The sequence below is a fragment of the Acinonyx jubatus genome, chromosome B4, assembly GCF_027475565.1.
Source record: "Acinonyx jubatus isolate Ajub_Pintada_27869175 chromosome B4, VMU_Ajub_asm_v1.0, whole genome shotgun sequence".
In the NCBI taxonomy this organism is placed as follows: domain Eukaryota; kingdom Metazoa; phylum Chordata; class Mammalia; order Carnivora; family Felidae; genus Acinonyx; species Acinonyx jubatus.
In genome coordinates, this window is record NC_069387.1 from 149,268 (window position 1) to 175,000 (window position 25,733).

The 25,733-nt window shown below is 39.6% G+C and overlaps 1 protein-coding gene and 1 non-coding gene across 13 annotated transcripts in view; one reads left to right on the forward strand and one right to left on the reverse strand.

Annotated features, from left to right (window-relative positions):
• Window positions 1-25,733, forward strand: part of ZMYND11 (zinc finger MYND-type containing 11) — a 133,592-nt gene that overhangs the window by 46,248 nt on the left and 61,611 nt on the right. For all 12 annotated transcript variants that reach the window (XM_053225178.1, XM_053225177.1, XM_053225185.1 and 9 more), the window contains exon 2: window positions 12,611-12,745. In XM_053225178.1, coding sequence (XP_053081153.1) covers window positions 12,630-12,745 — 116 coding nt within the window. In that variant the 5' untranslated portion in view covers window positions 12,611-12,629. The remainder of the gene's footprint in view (window positions 1-12,610; window positions 12,746-25,733) is intronic.
• On the reverse strand, window positions 18,900-19,004 carry LOC113603772 (U6 spliceosomal RNA). The gene has a single exon (XR_003425458.1). It is a non-coding gene; the product is annotated as a U6 spliceosomal RNA (small nuclear RNA).

Below are 25,733 nucleotides of genomic sequence, written 5' to 3' on the forward strand. Positions count from 1 at the left end.
TATTCTGTCAAATTCGGGAGTCTGGAAAGATTTTTTTTTTTGCCTTACTAGTATAGCTAATAAAATAATTGAAATACGTTTGTTGTTAATTAGGAATCGTGATCAGTATTTAAATGGTGTTACTTTCTGTAGCTAAACTAGTATAACTTGCTTTAAATAAATCTGTTAGGAAATCTACTTCGAGTGTCTGTTTTGCCAGCTCTCCACATTCTATACTTGTTACATATGGAAATTGGACAGCAACTGATTGCTTTGGGGTATTTGAGGGAATATAGTTGCTCTTTAGTCTTGACACTGGTAGCCAACCACTTATTATCATAGACTAGACTAGCTTTATTTCTTCTCCTTTTATTTTTATTTATTTGTTTAATTTCAGGGCTTGTTGGGGAATGTATTCAATCAGTAAGTGCTTCTATTGTATACTTTGTGGTACAACTTGTTAAGGGCATAAAGTTTGAAATATATGGCCTGCTTTTAGAAAACTTGATGTTGGGTAATGTATATAAAATAATTATGTAGCAATCAAGAGAGACATGGAATTAATTGTAATTGTAGATTTTACATATGTTAAGTTGGTATAATAAATAATAACTGAATACAATTTAATTGTAACTTTAACTGAATAACAACTAATAATAAAGCCAGTTATAATAAATAAAATTGTGAGAGACTAACAAAAGACCAAACACATCAAAGAAACTAATGCTAGTGTAGATTAAAATTTTATGTATGATTAGAAAGGTAACACCGTTCATTAGAGAAGAAAGAAATCTTTCAGTAAACCATGCCAATGCAGTTGATTACCTCTCTGGGGTAACCTTCTGTATTTTACCCCACGGTTTCCATTTGGGCATATAAGACGCTTGGATTTGCCACTCCATCCTAATAACAAGAACTGAACTGAAAAACCAGCAAATCTACCGAGATTATGAGAGCAGGAAGGCCACAGGACAAATGGCTGCCACAGAAGTTGGAGAGGCAGAAAGGCAAATAGAACCAAACCCACCAGCAGAAACATCTGCAGGAACCATTGCTGGGTAAGAAAACCTGAATGTGATTGATGAACTCCTGGAGGCTCAGCATGGACAAGTCTGAGTTAAAAATCCAGGGGGACCAGCATCATAGGGGCCCCCCACACTTTTGTAAGACTTCTCTCCAGGAGCTCTCCCAGGTCCTTCTAGTAAATATAGGACAAAAAATGCCCTTGTGGTTCCATTGCGACTGGGGTCAGGGGGAGAGGAACCATTTTAAAATCTGCCAGAACATTCTGTTCTTAACAAGGCCTGCCTGCTAGAGAAAGTTTCACCAGAGCCTGACTGACCTAGGGAAGAGAAATGCCCAAGTCCAGCTCACTCCTAGCAACCCTGTTCCACCTGATGGGGTAAATAAAAGTGAGAAGTACTTGTCAAGTTCACAGTGTATGGGCACAGGCTCACCAAAACACTGAGACTAATCCTGGGACTATAGAAAGCATTCCCTTCCCACATTTTACACTGAATTACTAAACACCTGCTTATGCAGTTCCTTTTACTTAGTACATTCCACCTCTCTCTCTTTTTTAATGTTCATTGTTGAGAGAACTTGGGGGGAGGGACAGAGAGAGAGACACAGAGAGAGAGAGAGAGAGAGAGAGAGGGCATCTGAAGCAGGCTCTAGGATCTGAGCTGTCAGCACAGAGCCTGACATGGGACTTGAACTCAGAAACCGTGAGGTCATGACTGATTGGATGCCAGCCAACTCAGCCGCCCAGGTGCCCCAGCGTCTACCTTTCAAAGGAAAATACAAGTCATACTCAAAGGCAAAACAAACACAGGACTTTAACAAGCATCTGAACCTGGGTCAACATGGCAGGGATATTGGAATTATCAGAACAGGAGGTAAAAAAAACAAAAAAACAACTGATTAATAGGCTGGGGACTTTAATGTAAAAAAATAGAAAACATGCAAAATTAGATGAATACTGTAAACAGGTGAAAAGTCTAAAAACACCAAAAAGAAATGCTAGAGTACAAACACATTGCAGTGGAAATGAAGACTACTTTTGATGGGATCAGTAGACTGGACATGGCTAAGGAAGGAATCTCTGAACTTAAGGATATGACAATAAACTTCTAAAACTGAAAAGCAAAGAGCAGAAAGACTGAAGGAAAAAAAAAAACATGCAAGGACAATGGGACAACTACAAAAGGTATATCATACGCAAAATGGGAAAGCCACAGGAGAAGACAGAAGAACAAAAGCAATATTTGAAGCCTTCATGATGACAGATTTCCCCAAATTAATGTCCAACCAGATCAAGAAGCTCAGAGAATACCTAGCAGAATAGATGCTGTCAAAACCACACCTAGGTATATCATTTTCAAACCTCAGAAAATCAAAGATTAATCCTAAAGAAGCCAGAGGAAAAAAAACACCTTACTTATAAAGGAGCAGAAATAATAAATACATCAGATTTCTTCTCAGAAACCATGCAAGCGAGAAAACGGAGTGAAATATTGAAAGTATTGAGAGGAACCTGCCCCCCCGCCCGCTCCCCTCCATCACCAAATTAGAATTGTATATCCTGCAAAACTGTCCTTCCAGAAGTGGAGAAATACTTATGAGACAAACATTGACAGAATTTGTTGCCAGTAGACCTGCCTTGGAAGAAATGTTAAATGAAGTTCTTTAGAAGGAAAAGGCTACATGTCAGAAACTCAAACATACATAGAAGATCATTGGAAATTGAGTAAGGGTAAAATAAACCTGTTTTTCTTATTCTTAATTGATCTAGAAGATAAGTTTGTTCCCAATAGCAACAATGTACTTTTATGTGCTTGTGTGCATCTGGATATTTATGTATGCTCATGCATAAGTGAAAGGAATGACAACAATGATAAAAGGTACAAAAGAGAGGTATTAGGAACATTTTGTTAATAAGGTACTTCTACCTGTAAATCTAAGTAGTGTTATTTAAAAATAGACATGGTTAGTTTTGAATGTATATTGCAGTATTTAGGGCAGCCACTAAAAAGTAACAACAAAAAAAGTAAAATTAATATGCTACTATAGAAAAAAATAGATGCATATAAAGTACTCAAAATGACAAAAGAGAATATGGGTGGAAATCAGAAGCAGGCACAGGGAACAAAGGCATAGAAAACAGCAACAAATATGATAGACATTAATTCAATTATAGCAACAAATAATCACCTTAGACAACATGGTTAAAATGTAACAATTAAAAGACGAGATTGTCAGAGTTAATTAAAAAATAGGACCCAACCATGTGTTTTCTACAAGAAATCCATTTTAAATATACACTACTTGTGGGGCGCCTGGGTGGCTCAGTTGGTTGAGCCTCCGACTTCGGCTCAGGTCATGATCTCATGGTCTGTGGGTTTGAGCCCTGTGTTGGGCTCTGTGCTGACAGCTCAGAGCCTGGAGCCTGCTTCAGATTCTGTGGCTCCCTCTCTCTCTCTGCCCCTCCCCTGTTCATGCTCTATCTCAAAAATAAATAAACATTTAAAAAAAATTTTTTAAATATACACTAGTAGATGAAAATAAATGGGATAGAAAAGATAATACCATGCTGACACTAATCAAAACAAAGTTGGAGTAGCTATACTAATTTCAGATGGAGCAGATGTCAAAGCAAGGAATATTAATGGGTATGAAGAGCATTATGTGAAGAGATTCATACTCAAAGATGGTATAACAGTTCTTAATGTGTGTGCCTAACAACAGTGTGTCAAAGTATTTCAGGCAAAAACTATTAGAACTGCAAGAAGTGATAGATAAATGCACTGGTATATTGGAGATTTCAACACCCCTCTCAGAAATGGACAGGTGCAGTAGGCAGGAGATAAGCACACAGTTGAACTCAACAATATTAATTGGATATCATCAACATCTATAGACCACCTCATCCTACAACAAAAGAATATACATTTTAAGCTCACATGGATCACTCACATCCTCAGCCATAAAACTCAATAAATTAAAAAACCTTAGAAATCATACAATATCTGTTGTTAGAATTAAACAATAGAATTAAAATAGAAATCAAGAGAGGTGCCTGGGTGGCTGGGTTGAGCGTCTGACTCTTGATTTTGGCTCAGGTCATGATCCCAGGGTAGTGGGATTGAGGTCCCATCGGGTTCTGCACTGAATGTGGAGCCTGTCTGGAATTCTCTCCCTCCCCCGCCTCTCTCTCCCTCCCCCTCTACCCCTCTCCCTTTCTTGGGTGCACTCTCTTAAAACAAACAAAAATTCAAGAAAACATAAAAATCGCTTTAAGTCTCAAAATACTTCAACATTAAACAACATACAGGCTGGAAAAGAAATCTAAAAAAATTTTTTAGATTTGAATTAAATGTAAATGAGAAGGAAAATATATCTTATCAAAATTTGTAGAATACAACAAAAGCAGTGCTTACAGGGAAATTTATAGCATTGAATGTATATATTAGAAAAGAAGAAACATCTAAAACCAATACTCTAAGCTTCCACCTTAGGACACAAGAAAAAGAAAATTAAACCCAAAGTAAGCAGAAGAAAAGAAATAGCAAGAATTAAAGCAGAAAAATGAAACTAAGTAGGAAATCAGTGGAAAAATCAATGCAGTCAAAAGCTAGTTGTTTGAAAAGATCAGTAGAATCAGTAAGTCTCTATACAAGCCTTAGAAACAAAGACACAAATTATTAATCTAAGAAGTAAAAGAAAAGCTATCACTACTGATCCTCTAGACCATAGAAGTATAGTAAAGGAATACTGTGAACAACTCTCTGCCCACAAACTTGATAACAGATGAAATAGGTCAATTTCTTGAAAGGCATAATCTGGCAAGACCCCTGCAAGAAGAAATAGATAACCTGTTTACACCTTTATAAAAGAAATTGAATCAGTAGTTAATAACCTTCCAAAACAGAAAGCACCAGACCCAGATGGGTTCTTGATTTTTATGCATCTATTAAAATAATGTAATTTTTCTTTAGCCTGTTAGTAGATGCATAAAAATCATTTGACAAAATCCAGCACTCATTTATAATAAAAACTGCACTCAAACTAGGAATAGAAATTACCTACAAAAGTTCTACACTAACATCATCATACTTAATGATGAGAAACACAGGTTTCTTGATGAAATCAGGAACAAAGCAAGGATGTCTCTTCTTACCATGCCCTTTTCAACATGGTATTGGAAGTCTGAGCTAAAGCAATAAGACAAGAAAAGGAAATAGAAGTATAGAAATTTGGAAGAGAGAAAACTTTTTGTTTACAGATGACATGATTGTCTACACAGGAAATCTGAAAGAATTGATAGGTACCTGGAACTAATAATTATAACAAAGTTAATATATAACAATATGTAAAAGCCTGTCACTCTCTTATATATCACCAATGAACAAGTTGAATGTGAAGTTAAAAACACATCACCATTTATATTATCGCCCCCCCAAATGGAATACTTAGGTATAAACTTAACAAGATACATATAAGATCTATATGAGGAAAACAAAATTCTGATAAAATAAGTGGAGAGAGAACCCTTGTTCAGGGATTGGAAGACTTAATATTGTCAACACGTCAGTTCTTCCCAACTTGATCTATGGTATAGATTCAGTGCGGTCCCAGTAAAAATTCCCAGGAAGTCATATTTTGGGTATCAACATAGTGGTTCTGAAATTCATATGGAATGGCAAGAGATCCAGAATAGCCTACACAATGAGGACAGGGTGGTATTGGTAAAGCAACAAATACATCAGTGGAACAGATGGGAGAGCCCAGAAGTAGACCTGCATAAATATAACCAACTGATCTTTGATAAAAGAGCAAAGGTAGTACGATGGAACAGGTATGATCTCTTCATCAGATAGTGGTGGGACAACTGCATCCATATGCCAAAAAAAAAAAAAAAAATGAATCTAGACACAGACCTTGTACCCTTCATCAAAATTAACTCAAAATGAATAGAATCATAGACCTAAAATGTAAAACTTCTAGAAGATAACATAGGAGACAGCTTAGGTGTCCTGGAGTATGGCAGTGACATTTTAGTAACAACACCAAGACACGACCCTTGAAAGTAATAGTTGATAAGTTGGACTTGATGAAAATTAAAACTTGGAAGAGAATGAGAGGACAAGCCACAGACTGGGGGAATATTTGTGAAAGACACCTGCTAAAGGACCACTACCAAAATGTACAAAGGACTTTTTTTTTTGAATGTTTATTTACCCTGAGAGAGCAAGCACGTGCAGGGGCGTGAGGCAGAAAGAGGAGAGAGAGAATCCCAAACAGGCTCCACCATGTCAGTGCAGAGCCCGACTGAGGGCTCGAACTCACAAACCACCAGATTGTGACCTGAGCTGAAATCAAGAGCTGGATGCTCAACTGACTGAGCCACCCAAGTGCCCTGAAATGTACAAAGAACTCTTAAACAAGTAAGAAGATGAATGTGATTAAAAAATGAACAAAAAATTTGAACTTACATCTCACCAAAGATGAGATAGAGGTAAAAAGTAAGTGTATGAAAAGATGTTCAACATCCTATGTCATAAGAGAATTGCAAATTAAAACAACGTTAATTTCTCACTACACATCTGTTAGAATGGCTAAAATCCAAAAAACACCGATTGCTGATGAGAATGTGGAGCCATGGGAACTTAGTCATTGCTGGTGGGAACGCTAAATGGTGCAGCCACTCTGGAAGGCCGTTTTCTTACAAACTAAACATACTCTTACCATCCAGCCGTTGCATTCCTTGTTATTTATCAAAAAAGCTGACCATGTACACATAGAAATCTTTACAGGGTTGTTGATAGCAGCTTTAATTCATAATTGCCAAAATATGGAAGCAACCAAGATATTCTCTAGTCAGTGAATGGATGAACTGTGTTATGTCCATTCAATGGAATATTATTCAGCACTAGAAGGAAATGAACTGTCAAACTGTGAAAAGATACGGAGGACTCTTAAATGCATAGTACCAAGTGAAGTCAACCCAAAAAGGCCACATACTGTATGATTCCAGCTATAGGACATTCTGGAAAAGGCCAATGATGGAGGCAGTAAAAAAAAAAAAATCAGTGGTTGCCAGGAATTGGGGACACGGAGGGATGAGTAGGTGGCACACAAAGGATTTTTAGGCAGGGAAACTATTCTGGGTGATACTTTGATGGTATATACTTGTCTTAATGTGTATGTGAAAACCCGTAGGGTGTACGGCCCCAAGAATGAACCAACCATGAGCTGAAGCATGGGCTTTGGGGGAAATACTGGTATGCCAGTGCAGGTTTCTTGATTGTAACAAATGTCATTTCTGGTTTGGGGTGTTGATAAGGCGGCGGGGGGGGGGGGGGGGGGGGCGAGTGTTGATAAGGCGAGCAGGTGCGTGGGGACATGGGATTCCTGGTATGTCCTGCTGAGTTGTGCTATGAACCTAAAACTGATCTATAACACAATGTTTATTAGTGTTACATTATAAAAAGTTATTCTCAGACGGATTAAGAAGTCAATGTTTAAAAAAATTAAAACAGGTGCCTGGGTGGCTCAGTCAGTTAAGGGTCCAACTCGATTTCAGCTTAGGTAACGGTCTCAGGGTTGTGAGATTGAGCTCCATGTCAAGCTCCATGCTGGGTGTGGAGCCTGCTGAAGATTTTCTCGCTCCTTATACCACTCACTCTCTCTAAAAAGCAAAAACAAAACAGAACAAAACCAGGGAAATACATTTGAATATTTTTTCTGACTTGAATGTGAAAGGACTTATAATCAGAAAAGTTAACATAAAAGAATTCATGGTTAGCTAGATTTCCATATAATTTCATTTAGTGTTTACTAAGAGAGAAAAGTATTTTAGGAATAATCTTAATATAAAAAGACATTAATATCTAAATAGGAAAATGCTATGAAGAGGTTATCAATGAAAAGTAATTTGAAATTACTAGTAGGTTGTGGGAAAATTTCAACCTAACCTAAGTAATCAATACACATTATACAATTGGATTTAGTTTTAAGTTTCATGGAATATTTGATGTAAATATGTCAAAATATTTACAAAACATATTTGTTAGACAACATGAGACAAAAACCTGGACCCACTCACCACTGGAAGCAAACTTCAGAACACACTTGATTATGTGTGTCCTCCCAGTGTGGTCCTGTTGGGTACACTGTTTTCTCAGCCTCCCATTATTGTTTCAATTTCCTTTGTCACGTTTATCACTTCTGCGATAAAAAGTTTGCCCATATATGTATTTATCTGCAAGCATTGTATTACTTAATTTTGCTTATTTTTAATTTCCTGATTGATTTACTCTCTTTTTTTCCCCTGTTTGTAGCATTTGCATGATGTTCAAGAAGATACGGGGCGCCTGGGTGGCTCAGTTGGTTGAACATCCGACTCTGTTTTGGTTCAAGCAGGTCATGATTTCACAGTTTGTGAGATCGAGCTCTGTGTCAGGCGCTGTACTGACAGCATGGAGTCTGCTTAAGACTCTCTCTCCCTCTTTCTCTGTCCCTCCCTTGCTCGTGCTTTCTCTCTCAAAAAAAAAAAAAAATACACAGATGGAAGGGATTGTGTTAAATTTGGATTTGTACGGGTAGAGAATATCAGTATCACCTGGGGGCTTGCCACAGTTACTTGGACCAACTCAGACCCATTAGGATGGCTCGTATCAAAACCAGAAAATTATAAGTGTTGATGAGAATGTGGAGAAATTAGAACCTTGTGCACTACTGGCGGGAAAGTAAAAGGGTGCATCTGCTGTGGAAAACAGTTTGGTGGGTGTTTAAAAAATAAAACTTGTAATTGCCAGTTCACATGGCAGTTATGCTTCTGGGTATATCAAAAGCAGGATCTCAAAGACATATCTGTATACATGTGTTCATAGCTACGTTATGTGCTAAACGTGGAAGTAACCCAAGTGTTCATCACAGATGAGTGGATAACAAAATGCAATGTATATGTGAAATGGAATAATATTCAGCCTTAAAAAGGAAGAAAATTCTGTAACCTGCTACAACGTGGGTGAACATTGAGGACATTTTGTTAAGTGAAATATGTCAGGTACAGAAGGACAAAAACTGTCTAATTCCACTTCTAATTCCACAGTTCTAAGGTACTTAGATTCGTCACAAAGTCGAAGTAGTACAGTGGGTGCCAGGGGTTGGGGGAGGAGGGGAAGTACTTAGGGACTAATGGGTGCAGAGATTCAGTTTCACAAGAGGAAGTGAGTTATGTGACTGGATGGTGGTGGCTGCTTCAGGACATTGTGGATGTGGTTAATGCCAGTGAACCGTACATGTAAAAATGGTGACGCTGGTTTATGTTATGTCTATTTTACCACAGTAAGAGAAATTGGGGGGAAAATTAGTGGGAAGTGTTTGGTTTTGTATTTTTATTTTTTAAACTATAAGCCTCTTGAGAATCACTTTCTGAAGGAGCTCATCTTCTTAAGGGGAGCCGAAAAGATTGAGGAGTTTTTTTGTTTTTTGTTGGGTTTTTTTTTTTTTTTTTGTCTATCATGTCCCTCTGAGGCCACCTTGGAAGATAGATGAAAGATGAAGCCTGTCCCTTCTTGGTGGAACTGATGGATCTTCTGAGGAATTTATAATTATTTGCACAAGGCAGTATGTCTGTAAGAGACATATTAAAAATTAGAATATGCAAGAGTTGAGTTTGCTTTAGTGTGATCCTAGAGGAAAGGTCAGTCAGGGACAGTTGCATGGACAGTTGCTCAAGTCCCAGCAAGGAAAGGGCAGAGCACAGCTTAACCAAGGGGACCAAGGTCCAGTGTTTCGGGCAGACTTTGGAATTTTGAGGGGTTCAGTTTAGTAGTAATATGCATTCAGGAGAGAGGGCTGCAGACTTGGGTTTGTTCGCATCAGTGAAGACCTTAAATGAGAAGCTGTCTGTACATGGGAACTGAGACACTCATTTCCTAGGATTTTATTTATGAACAAATTGCTGTGTTTAATATCTAGCCACGCTATTAATCATGTTAAGTCAACAACGGAAGGACTTTTATCTGTTTTACTGCTATATTGCCAGAGCATCTATAACTGGCATGTCTGAACTGTGTTACCAAACAATGATTTTAGATTTCATAAGAAGGAAAATCTCAGTGGTTGTACTTTGGTACTTTTATGATGTGACATCATCGTGCTCTCTTTTCGTGGGTCTGTGTTCTTTGCAAGGCTCTCCTTGGGCTCCCGAGTGTCTTGTGATGTGTGTACCTATGTTGACTCAGTTCAGGCAGATCTCAAAACTCTTTGGTTTTAACTTTACGTGTTTTCTTAAGTGTGTGCTGCTTAATTCTTGAGTCTTAACCATTTCTAGCAATTAAGTGACATCACTTGTAGAGTTTCTGCTATTAGTGTCCCCACTGTATTCTTTTGGTTGTTATGTGATATAAATAGTTATATTTACTATATGGCATTATTGTAAAACACTAGCTTTGGTTTTATATATTTTCTGTAGTTCTGAATAAATCATTCTTAATTTTTCATATATGTACTTACAAAAGATGCAAGTTAAATTACATGTTTACAATGATATGATTACTTACTACTCTTAAACCCTCTGTGTCACATTGTCCTCTCTTTCACTTCTACGTGTCATAAACCTCATGAGATCTAACAATTGTATCTTTGCTTTAAACAGCCAGTTATCTTTTAAAGAAATTAAGGAAATTCCTCCCGTGTTCCCCCACACATCTACCATTCTGTAGTGTTAGCTAAGCTAGAAGTAGTGTCCCCCTTGTGTAGATTCTCCTGGCATGTATTCTGGACCATGTTGGTCCTCTCTGACCTTACAGAGGTCATGTATGTATCAAACTTCCTCTGCCAGTTTTAGGCCATTTCTGGCAAGGACGACAGTTTTTGCATTTTTAGATAATTCAGTGTATCTATCGAGCACAGAAAATACTTACTTTTTTTTTCCTTCTTTTTTAATTTAATTTAATTTTTTTCTTTCAATATATGAAATTTATTGTCAGATTGGTTTCCATACAACACCCAGTGCTCATCCCAAAAGGTGCCCTCCTCAATACCCATCACCCACCCCCCCCTCCCTCCCACCCCCCATCAACCCTCAGTTTGTTCTCAGTTTTTGAAAATACTTACTTTTAAGCATGTGAGTAGGGTTGAAGTAGTGTGTTTTTGACTGAGCGTCTGTATAACCCGACAACGTATAGTACCATAGTTCACCATTAGATGTCACTCTGTAACATACTTTACATTCTTGCCAGACAATTCCTTACCGGAAACGCTTGTCAGATTCAGAAAGTTGGCATTGCTTAACAGCGCACTTACACTGATACATAGTGGTTTCTCTCTAAACACACATTCATAAATTATAATTGTTACTACCTTTTAATTCTACGTCTAAGTCTGTACTGAACCCAACTGATTTTCCTTAGTTTTCTTTAAAATTTGAATGCTGGCTTTATTTTTTGGTTATTCTCTATGTGGAGCAAAGTCTGCAAATATTACAAGTAGTGGTGGGAAGAAGTAGGATATTCAAGAATACCTTCAAACGTGTTCAGAATTCTTCTGTTAGTAATGCAATTTGAAAAATACCTTATTCCAGGAGGCTGACTGACCCCACACTCATGGGCGACTGCTGGTTTTGTTTGGGTGTGTCAGAGAAAGAGGGAGAACGGACTTGGCTCTGAAGAGAAACGTAGAGGCAGAGAACGGAGACCTGTAGGCTCTGCTGGCCAGTCCTGGAACACAGGAAAGTGCCAAGAATGAGATTCCTTCACTCATTCCCACCCTTACAAGATAGGAAAGATCAGGTCGGGGGCGTTTGATGTTCACCTTATCCCTAAGGGTGGCCAAATGCTAACCCATGTGACGATGCAGGGACCAGGTGTCTCAGGGCCGAGGACACTGCTGACAGTCCAGCCCCTCTGTGCCCAGCTGGGAGTCCAGTTGTATGCGTGAGCCTCTTCTGCAGCACTGTTGCTCAGCCAAGCTCCCTGTACGCTTGCCAGAACACAGCCAGTGACCATTTTCCTCACTTCGCTCAGAATATTGAAATTTGAATGAAACAGCGATGTTTCTGAGTGATACAATGAACAACCCCCCCCCTCCCCGCCCCCGCCAGCCCAAGCATGTGAACATTCACGCAGATGTGGATCCACCCATGTCCTCTGGGACACCAGCTCCCAGCCTTTCACACCTCAGCCAGAAATAACTATCTTACAGTATAATAAAATACCAAAGAATAAGGACATTTGAATCCATTTATATTGATCTGTCAAATTATACACAATGTATTATCAAAAAATGAAATTTTATGTTCTGCTTTTGCTTTAGAATAAGATATGCATTTTTTTTAACACGTTAGTATAGGATGACTACTAACCCTTATTGGGAAGACCTTTTTAATTCTTTGGTCTTAAAATGACATTTTTTTTATGAAATAATGAAGCAAATGACAATTTTTGTGAAGTAATTGGTAATGTAGGTGTAGAAAATATAGTAGAAAGGTTGTCATACTCCGTACTACAGTAGTGTCCTCACCAGGAGTTAGGACGTGCTGAGACTGTTACTCACTTGTACTGATAGAGGTGCATCTTGTAATCCATATATTTTTTCCTCATGTTTTTGTGTATTCCTACAGTTAAAGAAGTGAACAGGTCATGGCACGTTTAACAAAAAGACGACAGGCGGATACGAAAGCTATCCAGCATCTTTGGGCAGCCATTGAGATTATACGGAACCAGAAGCAAATTGCCAACATTGACCGTATTACAAAGTGAGTAATTTAAGCAAAAATATCCTTGTGAAGTTTCCTATAAGATTTTGGGGGGGCAAAGGTCTAAAACCAACTTATTTATTATGCTCATCAACGCATTACAAAGTAACAGTCACTTTTTGCCTTATATGTAACTTATTAGAAAAATAATACAGAAGCATAGGCATCTTGTGTTTAGATGTTTTGTAAAGAAATATTAGAGAAGTAAAATACCAGTGTGTACTACTTACAATAGCTTTTTGGTTCTCAAAGATTTTTTAACTCTTGGGAACAGATCTTTATGTCTTTTTTATCAAAAAGGCTTTGCTTCTGCGTAAACTGTCTAAAACCATTGTGCTGTTTGTTGAGTGTTCACCGTTGCACACGTTGGTCCCTAGTCCACTAACCAGGACTTTCTGACCATTTCATTCTGTGTTTTGGAAATTACATTACTTTGGTAGACCAAGATTCAGGATAGAAAATTATCAGAATACTTTATGAATTCTCTACTTACCTGTTATATACTGATTATAACAGAGTCTTCAGATGGAACTTGATTTTGTTCCTTTGTTTCTCTGAGTATTTTTAAGGGAATAAAGCTAAATCCATCTTTTTTAAATGGTTGAATGATATTTTTTGGTAATTTAGATAGGATTTCTTTATTTTCTACACATTCCTTAGATGCTATGTGTAAAAGTGGAAACAGGTGATTTACAAAAGTTCATTTAGTGCTTATTTTTGCCTTTATTAATAAGTAACAACATTGAATACCACATATTTTTGTCTCTTGCCTACATTCTGTTAAAGATTATAAAGTTTACTCAAGAGGGCAGGGACCAGAGAGGGAGAAAGAATAATGCCATGTGTTGCTCTAAGTCTGTATTTAAAGTTGCTATGTACATGTCCTAGCTCCTGAGGGCCACTAGCATAAAAATATTCGGTAACACTTGTATGGAAAATAAGAATAAAATAAAGAGCACATTATAATTAAATTCAGATTAGTATGTTTTTATAAAAAGCAAATAATTTGGGGGTGTGTTACAAAGTATAGGTTATAGTGAGATGGTATTGGCATAAAAACATGTTTTCAAAACCTCAAGAATAACAGCCATACGTATTTTCCTGTGGTTGGGATATTTTAAAAACATAGTTTATGTCTACCAAAATTACCTACAGAAGAATGTGGAAATAAGATGCTCTTTGGGTTTAAATTTTAAACTTCAGGTCATCCCAGTTTGACAGAACTGTCCCAGTGTTGGAGGCGCTTCCTCCTCCCTGGGCCGGCACCTGCTCTGGGAGCCTTGGAGGCGTCTCCTGGTGCCAGGCGTCCATAGTTGGGCCGCGAAGGTTGCCGCTAGTTGATGGCAGTGGTGGTGCAGGTGCCGCGCAGGTGATGTGACATCTGTGTGCGCTCTCGTGAGAGAGGAGAGGTTCGTAAGGAGGAGTGCACACCGTGTCGTGCCCTTTCTGCATTAGGGATTGTTGATAAGTGTTCTCTTTTCTCCCTTCTCCGTCAGCTCAGCGTTCAGGCTGCCAAGGCTGACTTTTCTCCATGACCTCAGGTCCGTAGATCTTAAGATACATATGAATAAATGTAGTCATCTACCAAAAATTATTGTTTTATTAGTGTCATCTAAAGACGAAAAAAAATTAACCAGCGGGTAACTGTTTAAGAGTGGTGGCCGGTGTCTCTTCCGCTTCGTCTGAGAGGACCTTCTTCCTTCCTGTTACGGGTGCGCTTGATGGTACAAAGAAGAACCAGACAACACTGTTTCTGGCACAGCCTGTGTGTCATTAGTTTCCTACCAGGCCATCAGCCCCAAGGAGGAGCTGTCTGCTTAACCTCCTGGCCTGCTGCCTTAGCTCCTGGGTTGAGCTGGTGTCCTTGTCACTACCCTGGCCAAGGCAGGTTGGGAGAAGCATTGCCCCATGATAGGAAGACAGGTGGCTGTTCTGTATTCTAAATAGGTAAATACTTTTCACGTCTTAGATTAACTTAAAATCGAGTTGCTCCGCTTACTTACAGCGGAGGCTGAACATAGAGTTACCTTTTAATTTTTACACATATGGCGAATTCCTGACGGCTGTAGCAGAGTTACTGCGAAGAGGGTGTATGTAGTCATCAAGGTCCTTCTGTGTTATGTCTGGTGATGGGCTCCATTGTAGGAATGGAACCTGTCTTCAGTCAACACTTTTTAACAGTTCTGGGCTTTGGGATCATGGTTCTTTATGATATTTTGAAGCCTGGCAAACCCCAGACACTGTAGTTAACTTCTGTGCAGTGTTTTAGTTCTGCTTGTTTTTGTTTCTGTTTGAAATGAAAGTCTCTTTGAGGTCACCTTCAATCTAAAGGTTTTCATTCATCCTTGTTGTTGTTTTCCTTCGCAGTTTATTGAAGAAACTGGTTCATTTGCTCTTAGGTTTCCCACAGTCTGGCTTTTGCTGGTCGCATCCTGTGGTGTATTTGTTTCTCTGCGTTTTGTGGAAACTGGTAGTTTTCTGGAGGCTTGGGTGGGGTGAGACTCCTTTGCAGTAGCATGTGGTCCTACCAGGAGGTCATATGCCCATTTCTCATGCGTGAGATTGGCAGTTGTGATGTACAGCGAGTAGTGCCCATAACTCATTAAGGATCCTCAACAGGATTACTTCTATAAGGATGTAAACTTGCCTCTGCATCCTGTGTGGCAGCCCCATGGTGTGTCCATGTCCAAAGGGAGAGTAACTGACTCTTTGCCTTTATTTGCCAGTGTTTAAAATGGCATCCTCTCCTGGTAACCAATTAGTTTCTTTAAAGTGCCATTCGGAATTCATGCGTTTAAATATTTTTGATACGTTTCAGTCCATTTCTGACAAAATCCTTATTTATGCTCAAATTTTTCCATCTTTCACCAGTTGGAGCCTCTCTACATTGACTCCTAAAGTGGCTTTCTGCTTTTTCTTGCAACAGGGTTTTTCAGGCTCATCTGTTTTATACCCTTGGAACCATTGATTTCTCCAAGGAGCTCTAATTTCCTTCACTTAGAAATTGTATTTCAGAAGCATGTCTGGGCCCTCAGTGTGCTCACTGCTGCTTGGTTGATCTTTCCAGGCCTTCTAGAGGGCAGAGGAAGTATATATAATTTTAAGACAAAAGAACACCCTATTAATGAATACTGATATTTTCCATTTGAATTTATAGCTACTAGTTTTTCCCAAACTCTTCTACCAAAAATGTTTCTCTCTTCTTACATAGTAAAGGCATCATGAATCATAACTAGTCAGTTGTTTTATCCAACATTATATGTCAAGCTATTGCAGAGTAACCACACCAACACTATAACCAATAAATAGTATGTTTGATGGAAACCATCTAAATTACTTTACCCATTGTTTTCAAACAGTTGTACTGATTCTAACCTGCCAGAGGTGAGAGCGATTACATGTTCTACTTTCTTCCTCACAATTGGCATTTGGTCTTCGTCTACAAACAAGTATTCATTTTATGGTTACCACCAGCCCTTCTCTTGGTATCCACAATTCATTCTCTGGTAGATTCTTTTTATTCTTGTTCCCCAAGTTTTACTGAGATGTAATTGACATATAATATTGTGTTAGTTTACAAGGTGCATGACATAATGATTTTGTGTCTGTACCTATTGCAAAATGACCACCATGGTATGTTCAGTTAACATCCATCACCTTGTTTTTCCTGTGATGAGAACTCAGATCTGCTCTGTTAGCACCTTCCAAATACATAGTACAGTGTTATTAACTGTAGTCAGCACGCTGTCCACGACATGCCTGGGACTCATTTATCCTATGACTAGAAGTTTACAGCGTTGGCTCCCTTCACCCATTTCACCCAACACTTGCCACCACCAGTCTGTTCTGTTTCTGTGAGCTCAGTCTTTTTAGATCATACAGTGTTTGTCTTTCTTCGTCTGACTTCCTTCATTTAGCATAATACCCCCAGGTCCTTCCACATTGTCACAAAATGGTAAGATTTCCTTCTTTTTGGCAGAATAATAATTCCATTGTATATACACCACATCTTCTTTATGTAGTCATCTGTGGACGGGCACTTAGGGAGTTTCCATGCTTTGGCTACGGTGAGTTTGCTGCAGTGAACATGAAGTGCACATACGTTTTTGAGAGTGTGATTTCATTTCTTTCAGATAAATACCCAGAAGTGGGATTGGTGGATGATACAGTAATTGTGTTTTAATTTTTTGAGTAACCTCCATGCTGTTTTTTCAAAGTGGCACAAACATCTACGAGATTCTTAAGGTTTCATGAGAAGTGATTTTCAAGTTCTTGCTGGTTCTTAACAGTTGGTTGCAGCCTTTTTTACTGGAAAGTCAGTTTGGCTGGGTATAAAATCCTTAACTTCTTTCTTTTTTAGGGTTTTTATAGGTTATGTGTGCTGGCTTATAGAGCCTCTCGTGGTTGCCATGTACCCTAGGAAAGAAGTCTGTGCTTCTTTACCAGTTTCTTTTAATTACCTCTCTCTGTTTTTAAACAGCTAGTGTTCTGTTCAAAAAAGGAGTGGAAAAGGAATTATAAATGAGAGAATCATTGTTGAGATTTATTGTGTATTTCAAGTATTTAAAAAGTATAACTTCCAGAAACTTCTTTAACAGGTTCTATTATTTCGGATGGAGAGTACTTTCACCAAAGGAGTCCTTCTGAAATCAAAGTACATCTATGGGATTAAGTTTGATTTTTTAATTAATGGTGAAGCTGTCTCTCTGTTTTCAAAGTACAGATTTATAGATTCGATTTCATGATAATATAAAATTCCATAGTTCTCATTTGGGAACTACATAAACACAGGTACATTTTGACCTCTCATTAAAAAACATTTTACAGTTTTAAAAATCAAAGGATGTTTTCTGATGTTTAGTCATCATAAAATTGAAACAAATAAGTCACTTTATCATTAAAAAAATGAAGTACAGTAGTCAGTTGAGATGAAAATAAGCACAGGCAAGGGTAGCTTCTCTTTTAGTTGGAAAGTTTATAAAGGCTAACTTGTGAATGGCACATATGGATTCATAAGTTCTATGAAATTTGAATAGATGTTGTGAAACTAAAGCTTTGAAATGTTTGACTACTTGATATTTATATGAAACAAATATTTATAACAATTTTATGCTTCAGATCATGATGTTAGCTCTTGTTTTACAGTTTTTAAGTCAAGGAACAAAGATTAAGAGTCAGGGGCACCTGGGAGGCTCAGTTGGTTAAGTGTTCAACTCTTAATTTTGGCTCAGGTCATGATTTCACAGTTCATGTGTGCACGTGCATGCTCTCTCAAAAATAAGTAACTAACTTTAAAAAAATTAAGACTCCTATGACAACAAAATCAGTAACCAGTGGAATTTAGATTTTCAATCCCTGAGATTCCCAATAGTACTCCTAATTCATTATGTTATTTTTCTAAATGTCACCTATATGTTAATATTCCATAAAAGTAAGTCACATGTGTCACCTCTGTTTCCTCTTAAAGCCAAACATACTATTCATATCTCACTTGGATAATTATAATGTGGCATTGGAATTTTGTAAGTATTCTAAGTAGTAGTTGTGATTTAAAGACCTGTTGAAACAAGCATGGCCTTTATGTTCACCTACATGTTCCAGCATTATGGGCAGCTTAGTGCTGTTGGGAGAGGTCGGCTCACATCTGCTCCGTGCTGGGAAACGCAGGTGTGTCTGAGCTGCCTTGAGCACCCCTGTGATGGCCTGTGTTCAGAGGTGACTGTGCTTGTGGCTGATGTGATCAGGCCAACCCTGCGCTGGTAGACTAGTCCCATTCAAATTAATGTTTCAGGTTAGGGCATCAATTAATTACATGTGTTGCTTACTTTAGGGTCACACCCCACTTATAAAATGTGACCTCTGAACTCTTGTGACATGTTTGGCATTGAAATGTGTGAGTTTTCCTGGAGTCCTTCCTGTCGCTATAGGCAGACGTAAGCCTACACTGCAAGTCCCTGTGTGAGGGCTGCCTTTGAAGTTACACTGGGTACACTCTTTACTCACTTGTTTAAAATTAACTTATGAAACTTCTAGCAGCTATTATGTCATAATTGTGCTTTGTCTCTATGTCAGCTGATTTTCTTTTCTATCTTTGTTTTTTTTTTTTGTTTCGTTTTTTGTTCTTTTTTTTTTTTGGAGGGGAGGCAGACAGTACAAAAATATGGAATGTTTCACAGCTTTTCATGTCACCCTTGCATGGAGCCATGATAATCTTCTATGTGTCGTTCAGTTTTAGCACACATGCTGTGGAAACAAACACTCTGTCCACTCCCTCATTGGATTTGTTGGAGAGGAAGGAGATAGCCCCTGTCTGCTACTTTGGAAATAAGTTACTTTGAAAAACTACCATCTAATAATAGACTGTGGATGTAATCCCAAGAATTCGTCCCAGAATTACTAACCGCATACCCTTTTCAATCTACAATGATTTATTTTTTATTGCATTTCTTTTGTGATAGTGGATGGGCAGGTAACTTTACCACCGTTACATCCTTATTTTTATCTTGCATAATAACAGCCTTGCAGAAGAAGTAACTGATTCTGAACAACCGTAATCTACAATTCCACAGAGAGCTTTTCTCCTGTGTGCACAATTCTTGGGGCCCTCCTCTTGGCTTGGATTATTGGCTAGCTGTTTTCATGGTTGACATTTCTTTGCAGTTCTGTGAAGGAAATATACCGCTAAGGCACAGAAAAGTGTAAACAACCGTTAAAGTATAAATTAGTGTTACCAAGTAGTAGAGGCCCCACACACGGAATAGGGGCCAGCCCTTCATGCTGGCTGTCCGGGTTATCCACACTCCATGCCTTAGTCAAGGGGTCGCTGCAGTCAGGAATTTGTAGAAGGTGTGGGATTAGCTGCACCTGGGAGTTTGGACAGGATTCAGGCAGAGTTGGATCAGACGGACTGGAAGACTTTTAGGGAAGGGAGATGAGAAGGCAGAGCATCAGACAGGGAGGGCTGCTAAGGCCAGCACAGAGGTTTTTAACCTGTAGCCAGAAGGGAATAGTGAGTTTGTTTGGAATATGGAAATAGAGTAAAACACACTCATTTTTCCCTCCCCAGATAGAGCGAATGTTCCTCTTCAATGTTACATGTGTGCGGGCTCTCCCTTGCTCTGGCCTGGGTCTGAGCCCTCCTCATATCTTGCCTGTGCAGTGGCAGTAAGTTCCTAATTGGGCTTCCAGCTTCCCACTCTTGCTGCTGCTCTGTTTCTTCCCATCTTTGGAATCAGAGAGATTTTTCCAGAGCACCATCTGACCACACGCTGCATGATTGAAAGCTTTTTTCTGTTGTTCATGAAGCCTGAATTCTTGTGCCAAGTTGATACTCTCTGGGCCTTCCTCTTCCCCGTCATCTGCTGCCATGACCCACCTGGTGTGCTGCTCTCGGCGCCCGGGACCCCTGCAGACCCTCGGATCCACTGTGATGCACACTGTGCCCGGATGCTGACTCCTCTCTCAAGTCGTGTCCCTGAGGAGGCTGTTCCTGACCCCTTCAAGTGAACTCAGCCCTCATACTTCATCAGTATTTTTCTAGATTTTAGATCTGATTATATTCTTCTTAAGATCCTTTTTGTTAGGGGTGCCTGTGTGGCTCAGTCAGATAAGTGTCCAGCCTTAGCTCAGGTCATGATCTCGCGGCTTGTGAGTTCAAGCCCGTGTTGGGCTCTGTGCTGACAGATCAGCCTGGAGTCTGCTTCAGATTCTGTGTTTCCATTTGTCTCTGCCCCTCCCCTGCTCACACATTGTGTCTCTCTCTCTCTCTCTCTCTCTCTCTCTCTCTCTCAAATATAAACATTAAAAAAAATCCGCTGTTTTATTTCCTTGTTGTGCACAAAGTGCCAATACCTGAACAGGACATTTGTGTGAGTCCTTTGCAGTCAGACCCTGACTGTCCTCCTTTTCATGCCCTGCTGCTCGCCGCTAAGGCTTCATGTGATGAGACTCTTCTCCGTTTTCTGAGCTATTATTTTTGATTCTTTATTTTGTATTTTTCCTTCTTAATCGACAAAACATACCCTTTTAAGATTCAACCAGATAACCATCTCCTGTGAGGTATTGATTCATTCCTCACTGTAACCAGCCCCATTATCCTTGTTCTTGGCTCACATAGTGATATGTGTGAAATTCAGTTTTATTATTTATTATAGTCTCTTACTACTATAAAAGCATTTCCACTTCCTGTGCTGTGAGCACCTTGAGGGTAGGGCACACATCTTTCCTCTCTTTAGATCTTAGTGTGAAGCCAGTAGCTAGGGAAAGGAACTGGGAGAAGGTTTCTAGGTAACCGTAAGTATTCAGTTGCATGAGCTGAAGATGTGGTTTCCAGGAGGCTTAGAATTGAGAAGCAGCCCTGTGCTACTTCGTCGATTTGTCTGTGTGAATTCTGCCCACTGCTCCATGGGGTCTGTTTTCCTTCACCCTATTTTGCTGATGAAGGTCTTGAGACCCAGGCTGCTGAGATCTGGCCTAAAGCCATGTGGGTTGTCGGTTGCAGAAGAGAAATACGAATATAGATCTATCTGATGTCGCAGTCCAAACTTTTAATCTTCATTGTTTCCTTTTGGTGTTCGGTGGGTCTACATTTGTATCCTTGCTGGTGTTGAAGATGTTAATTTACTGTCATGAACATGTGCTTCCAGATTATCATGTAACAGCAGCTCCAACGTTCATATTAACCCTGCTTTATGGGCGAAGAACGTGAGGCTGAACAAGCAAATTATTTGTCTAGATTGTTAGGAATAACCTTTCTTCAGAGTATATTCTAAATTTTAAATAAATTCATCGATGAAGATCTAGAAAGGTGTTCTTTAGGTTATGAAGTTTATTTTTGTCTAGTGCAATATTAAAAAGAATTGTTGTATACCCATCTATAAAACACCTAGTGGCAGATCATTGTTACTTTGTTTTTTTTTTAATGTGGTAAAGTACACACACATATAGTTTACAATCTTAACCATTTTTAAGCCTACAATTAGGTGGCATTAATTACGTCCAGACTGCTGTGCTGCCGTCTCCACCATCCATCCCTGTAACTCACTTCATCTTGTGAAGCTGAATCTCTGCACCTGTTAGTCACTGAGTCCCCATCCCTCCTCCCACAGCTCCTGGCACACACCATTCTGCTTTGACTTTGTAACAGTGACGACTCTATATCCCTCAGAGGCGTAGAGTCATATAGTATCGGTCTTTTTACAGCTGGTTTCCCTCAGCATAATGTTCTCAATAACACACTCTGAATTTTCTTCCCCTTTAAGGCTGAATAATAGTCAGTTGCATGGAGTGTGGCCACATCAGTTATCTGTTCACTTCGTGATGGATACAGGGGTTGCTTCCATGTTTTACTATTATGAATAATTCTGCTATGGACATGGGTGGACAGATCTCTTTGAGACCCTGCATTCAGTTCTTTGGGGTATATACCCAGAGGTGGAGTTGTGGGGTCATAGGCAATTCTGTTTTTAATTCTTTTGAGGAACCTCCATACTGTTCTCCACGGCGGCTGCACCAGTTTGCATTCCCACCAGCAGTGCAAGAGGTTCCCTTTTTTAACATCCTTGCCAACACTTGTTATTTCCTGTCTTTTTTATTTTAGCCACGATGACAGGCGCGAGGCGGTATCTGATTGTGGCTTTGATTTACATTTCCCTGATGATCAGTGACATTCAACGTCTTTTCATGCTTATTATTGGTCATTCTTGTATCTTTGGAGACCTGTCTCTTCCACTTCTTTGCCCATTTTTGAATCAGGTTGGTTGGTAGTTTCACAGGTTTTGTATCTCTTCTGGATAGCAATTGCTCACCAGATCCACGATTCACAAATATTTTCTTTCGGTCTGGGAGTTGCCTTTCTACTCTGTAGACCGTGTCTCCTGTCGTACAAAACTTGAGAATTTTTATGAAGTCCGCTCTCTTTTTTCTCTTTTGTTGCCTGTGTCCTTGGTCACATCCGAGAAATCATTGCCAAATCCAGTGTTGTGAAGCTTTGTGCTGCATATTCTTCCAAGAGTTTTACTGTTTGGGGCCTTACATTTAGGTCTTTGACCGGTTGCGAGTTGATTTCTGTATATGCTGTTAGGGAGGTGCCCAGCCGCCTCCATTGTGTGTGGAGATGGAGTTTTCCCAGCTGTGTCGGTTGAAAAGACCGGGTTCCCCATCGAGAGGTCCTGGCCCCCTTGTCAGAAACCCTTTCGCTGTATATGTGAGGGTCTCTTCCTGGGCTCGCTCTTCGATTGCATTAGTCTGTATGTCTGGTTATGCCAACGCCACGTGGTCTGCCTACTCTAGCTTTGTGTAGTAGGTTTGAGATGAGGAAGTGTGAGTCCTCCAGTTTCTCCTTAGTTTTAGATTATCTGGGCTATTTAGGGTCCACCGAATCTGTAGATTGCTTTGGGTAATATGGACATTTTGACGATATATGAATTCTTCCAGTCCACAAACATGGGATGTGTTTCCACTTACGTCTTTACTGTCTTTCAGCAGTGTTTGGCAGTCTTCATCGTGCAAGCTTTTCTCCTCCTTGGTTAAGCTAATTTCTACATATTTTATACTTTTTGATGCTATTGTGAATGGAATTATTGTCATAATTTTCTTTTCAGTGTGTTCATTCTTTGTGTATAGAAACGCAGCTAAATTTTGCGCATCACCTTGTGAGCTGCTACTTTGCTGAATTCATTTGTTATGACAGCTTTTTTGTGGAGTCTTTATAGCGTTTTCTGTGTGTAAGATAATAAAATCTACAGAGGTCATTTTACTTCTTATTTCCAATTTGGATGCTTTGTATCCTTTTATCCAAATGCTCGGGCTGAGGTGCCTAGTGGTATGTTTACTAGCAGTGGTAGAAGTGGACGTCCTTGTCTTGCTCGGGACCTTACAGGAAAAGCTCTCAAGTTTTCACAATTGAATATGATGTTTGCCGTGGGCTCATCATCTATGGCCTTTGTTATGGTGAGGAGGTTTCTGTCTGTACCTGGGGGGTTGAGTGTTTTCATGATGAGAGGATGTTGAATTTTGTCACACCTATCTACTAAGATGCCTCCGTTCATGCTGTTAGCATGGTGTCATGTGTACTTAAGTGCATGTGTTTAGCCATCCCTGCATCTATAAAGCACCCAGAGGTAAAGCATTATTATTGAAGATATTTTAGTGTAAGTAAACTAAATAACCAATTGGCAGGACACTTGGAAAACAGGAAGCAGAATAGTCACCTATAATTCCTCTGTCCACAGTCAAGTAAGAGACCCGCTTCGATCTGTTTCTTGTCTTTTTTTTCTATGCTGGTGTTTTTGTTGACGTTGATTAACCTTTGACCACGTTGTTCCATGGTCACCATAAATTATTATGGTAGCGGGTGCGTGGTATTCCAGTAGGGGCTGGGGGACACTTCTGCAGCACTCCGAGAGGGGGCGAGGGGCACGCAAGGTAAACCACTGTAAGGTTCACATCCTGTGAGTGTATTTGCCTTTCAGACAACCACAGGGGTTGCCACTATTAATGTTATTTTATCACTAGGCACTCTGAGATGCAGAGAAGTTAAATAACTAGCCTAGGGCCATGTAGCTAGTTGATCATAAGAGCAGCTGCTCGGGCCGAGGTCTGTGTGACTTTATAGGTCTGGCTTCTCCCACTATGCTTGTCCTGCCCCCCATGCCTCCTCTGTCCAATTCTTATGCGTCCAAGTCTTCTAGTTGTATAGATATGTAGTAATGCAAATATGGGGTGTAAGCTGGGAAAGATAAACGATAATCAGTGCAGGAACCCTGGTTTAGAACATATTCGGTGCCAAGCCCTGGGCTGAGCACCTGACAGTCATTCCAGCCCTATAGCTAACTGTGTGTGATCACCTGCGCATTTGTATCGTGCTGCCGTCGTTTTGTCCTCGGATGACTCGGGTGTTTCCAGTGTTTACACTGTGTTCAGTAGTCTCCTTAAATTGTTGTCTTTCTGCCTGTTTTGATGATTTCTATCTACATGATGGTCACTCGGGTTGTCCCCAGCTTCCTTCTGCCACACACGGCCCCCCAGCGCTCCAGTCCTTCACCAGCACAAACATGAGGAGTCAATTAGTGTGTCTGTCCAGGAGCAGAGTTCCTCCTTGATTACAGGACGCACATGTACCTATTTGGCCTCAGTCTCGAGAGGATGCCCCACTCCGCAGGGCATGGGGTTCCATGCCCACGTGTCTGCTGCTACTTGCCATTGTTCATCTGCACACATGCTGTCGCTGAGATATTTTAATTTACGTTTCTGTATTCATTCATGAAATTAGGCAGCACTTGGTGTTCTTACAAGGTTGGCCTTTACTTTCTGTGGATGCCTGTTCTTATCCTTTGCCTATTTTCCCAGTGGGGTACTTGTCTTTTTCTGTTGATTTGCAGAACCTCTTGTTCTTCTAGACATTAATTCCTTTATACATGTCACGCTTTGAAACATCTTTTCTTGTTCTGTTGTCTGTTTGTTAATTTTCCCCATACTGTTCTTTGTTGAACAGAGATTTTTATTTTGAGGTCATCAAGTTCATTGCTTTTGGCCTAATGTTTTGTGCTTTTGAAATTTTATTTAAGGAATCCTTTTTAATATGGCTGCAAGAATATTCTGGAGTATTTTCTTTCATTAACTTTGGAGTTTTACCTTTCAGAGTTCTTTAATCCATTCATTGTTTCTTTCCCTGATGGTGGTGGGAAAGGGCCCAGTTTTGGTTTTTATTTTTCTCTTCTATGCTAAGTCTGTCTTCTCTTTTGGAATTTAAACTTTAGAATGAGAGACCCCTGTCGGTATTTTAGGGCCTTGTATTTTGTGAGAGTGCCATCATTTGCCCACTCAGTGAGCATGGTAGTAGGAAGGGTTTGTTTCTGTTTTGTGGATCGGTGAATGCCAAGAACCAAAAAATAGAAGTGGCACGTGGCATCGCCTCGTTCACGTGGTTGCTGGATGTTGAGTGACCGCGGGCTCTTTGCCTGCAGCCTGTTGTCCTGTCCACAGAAAG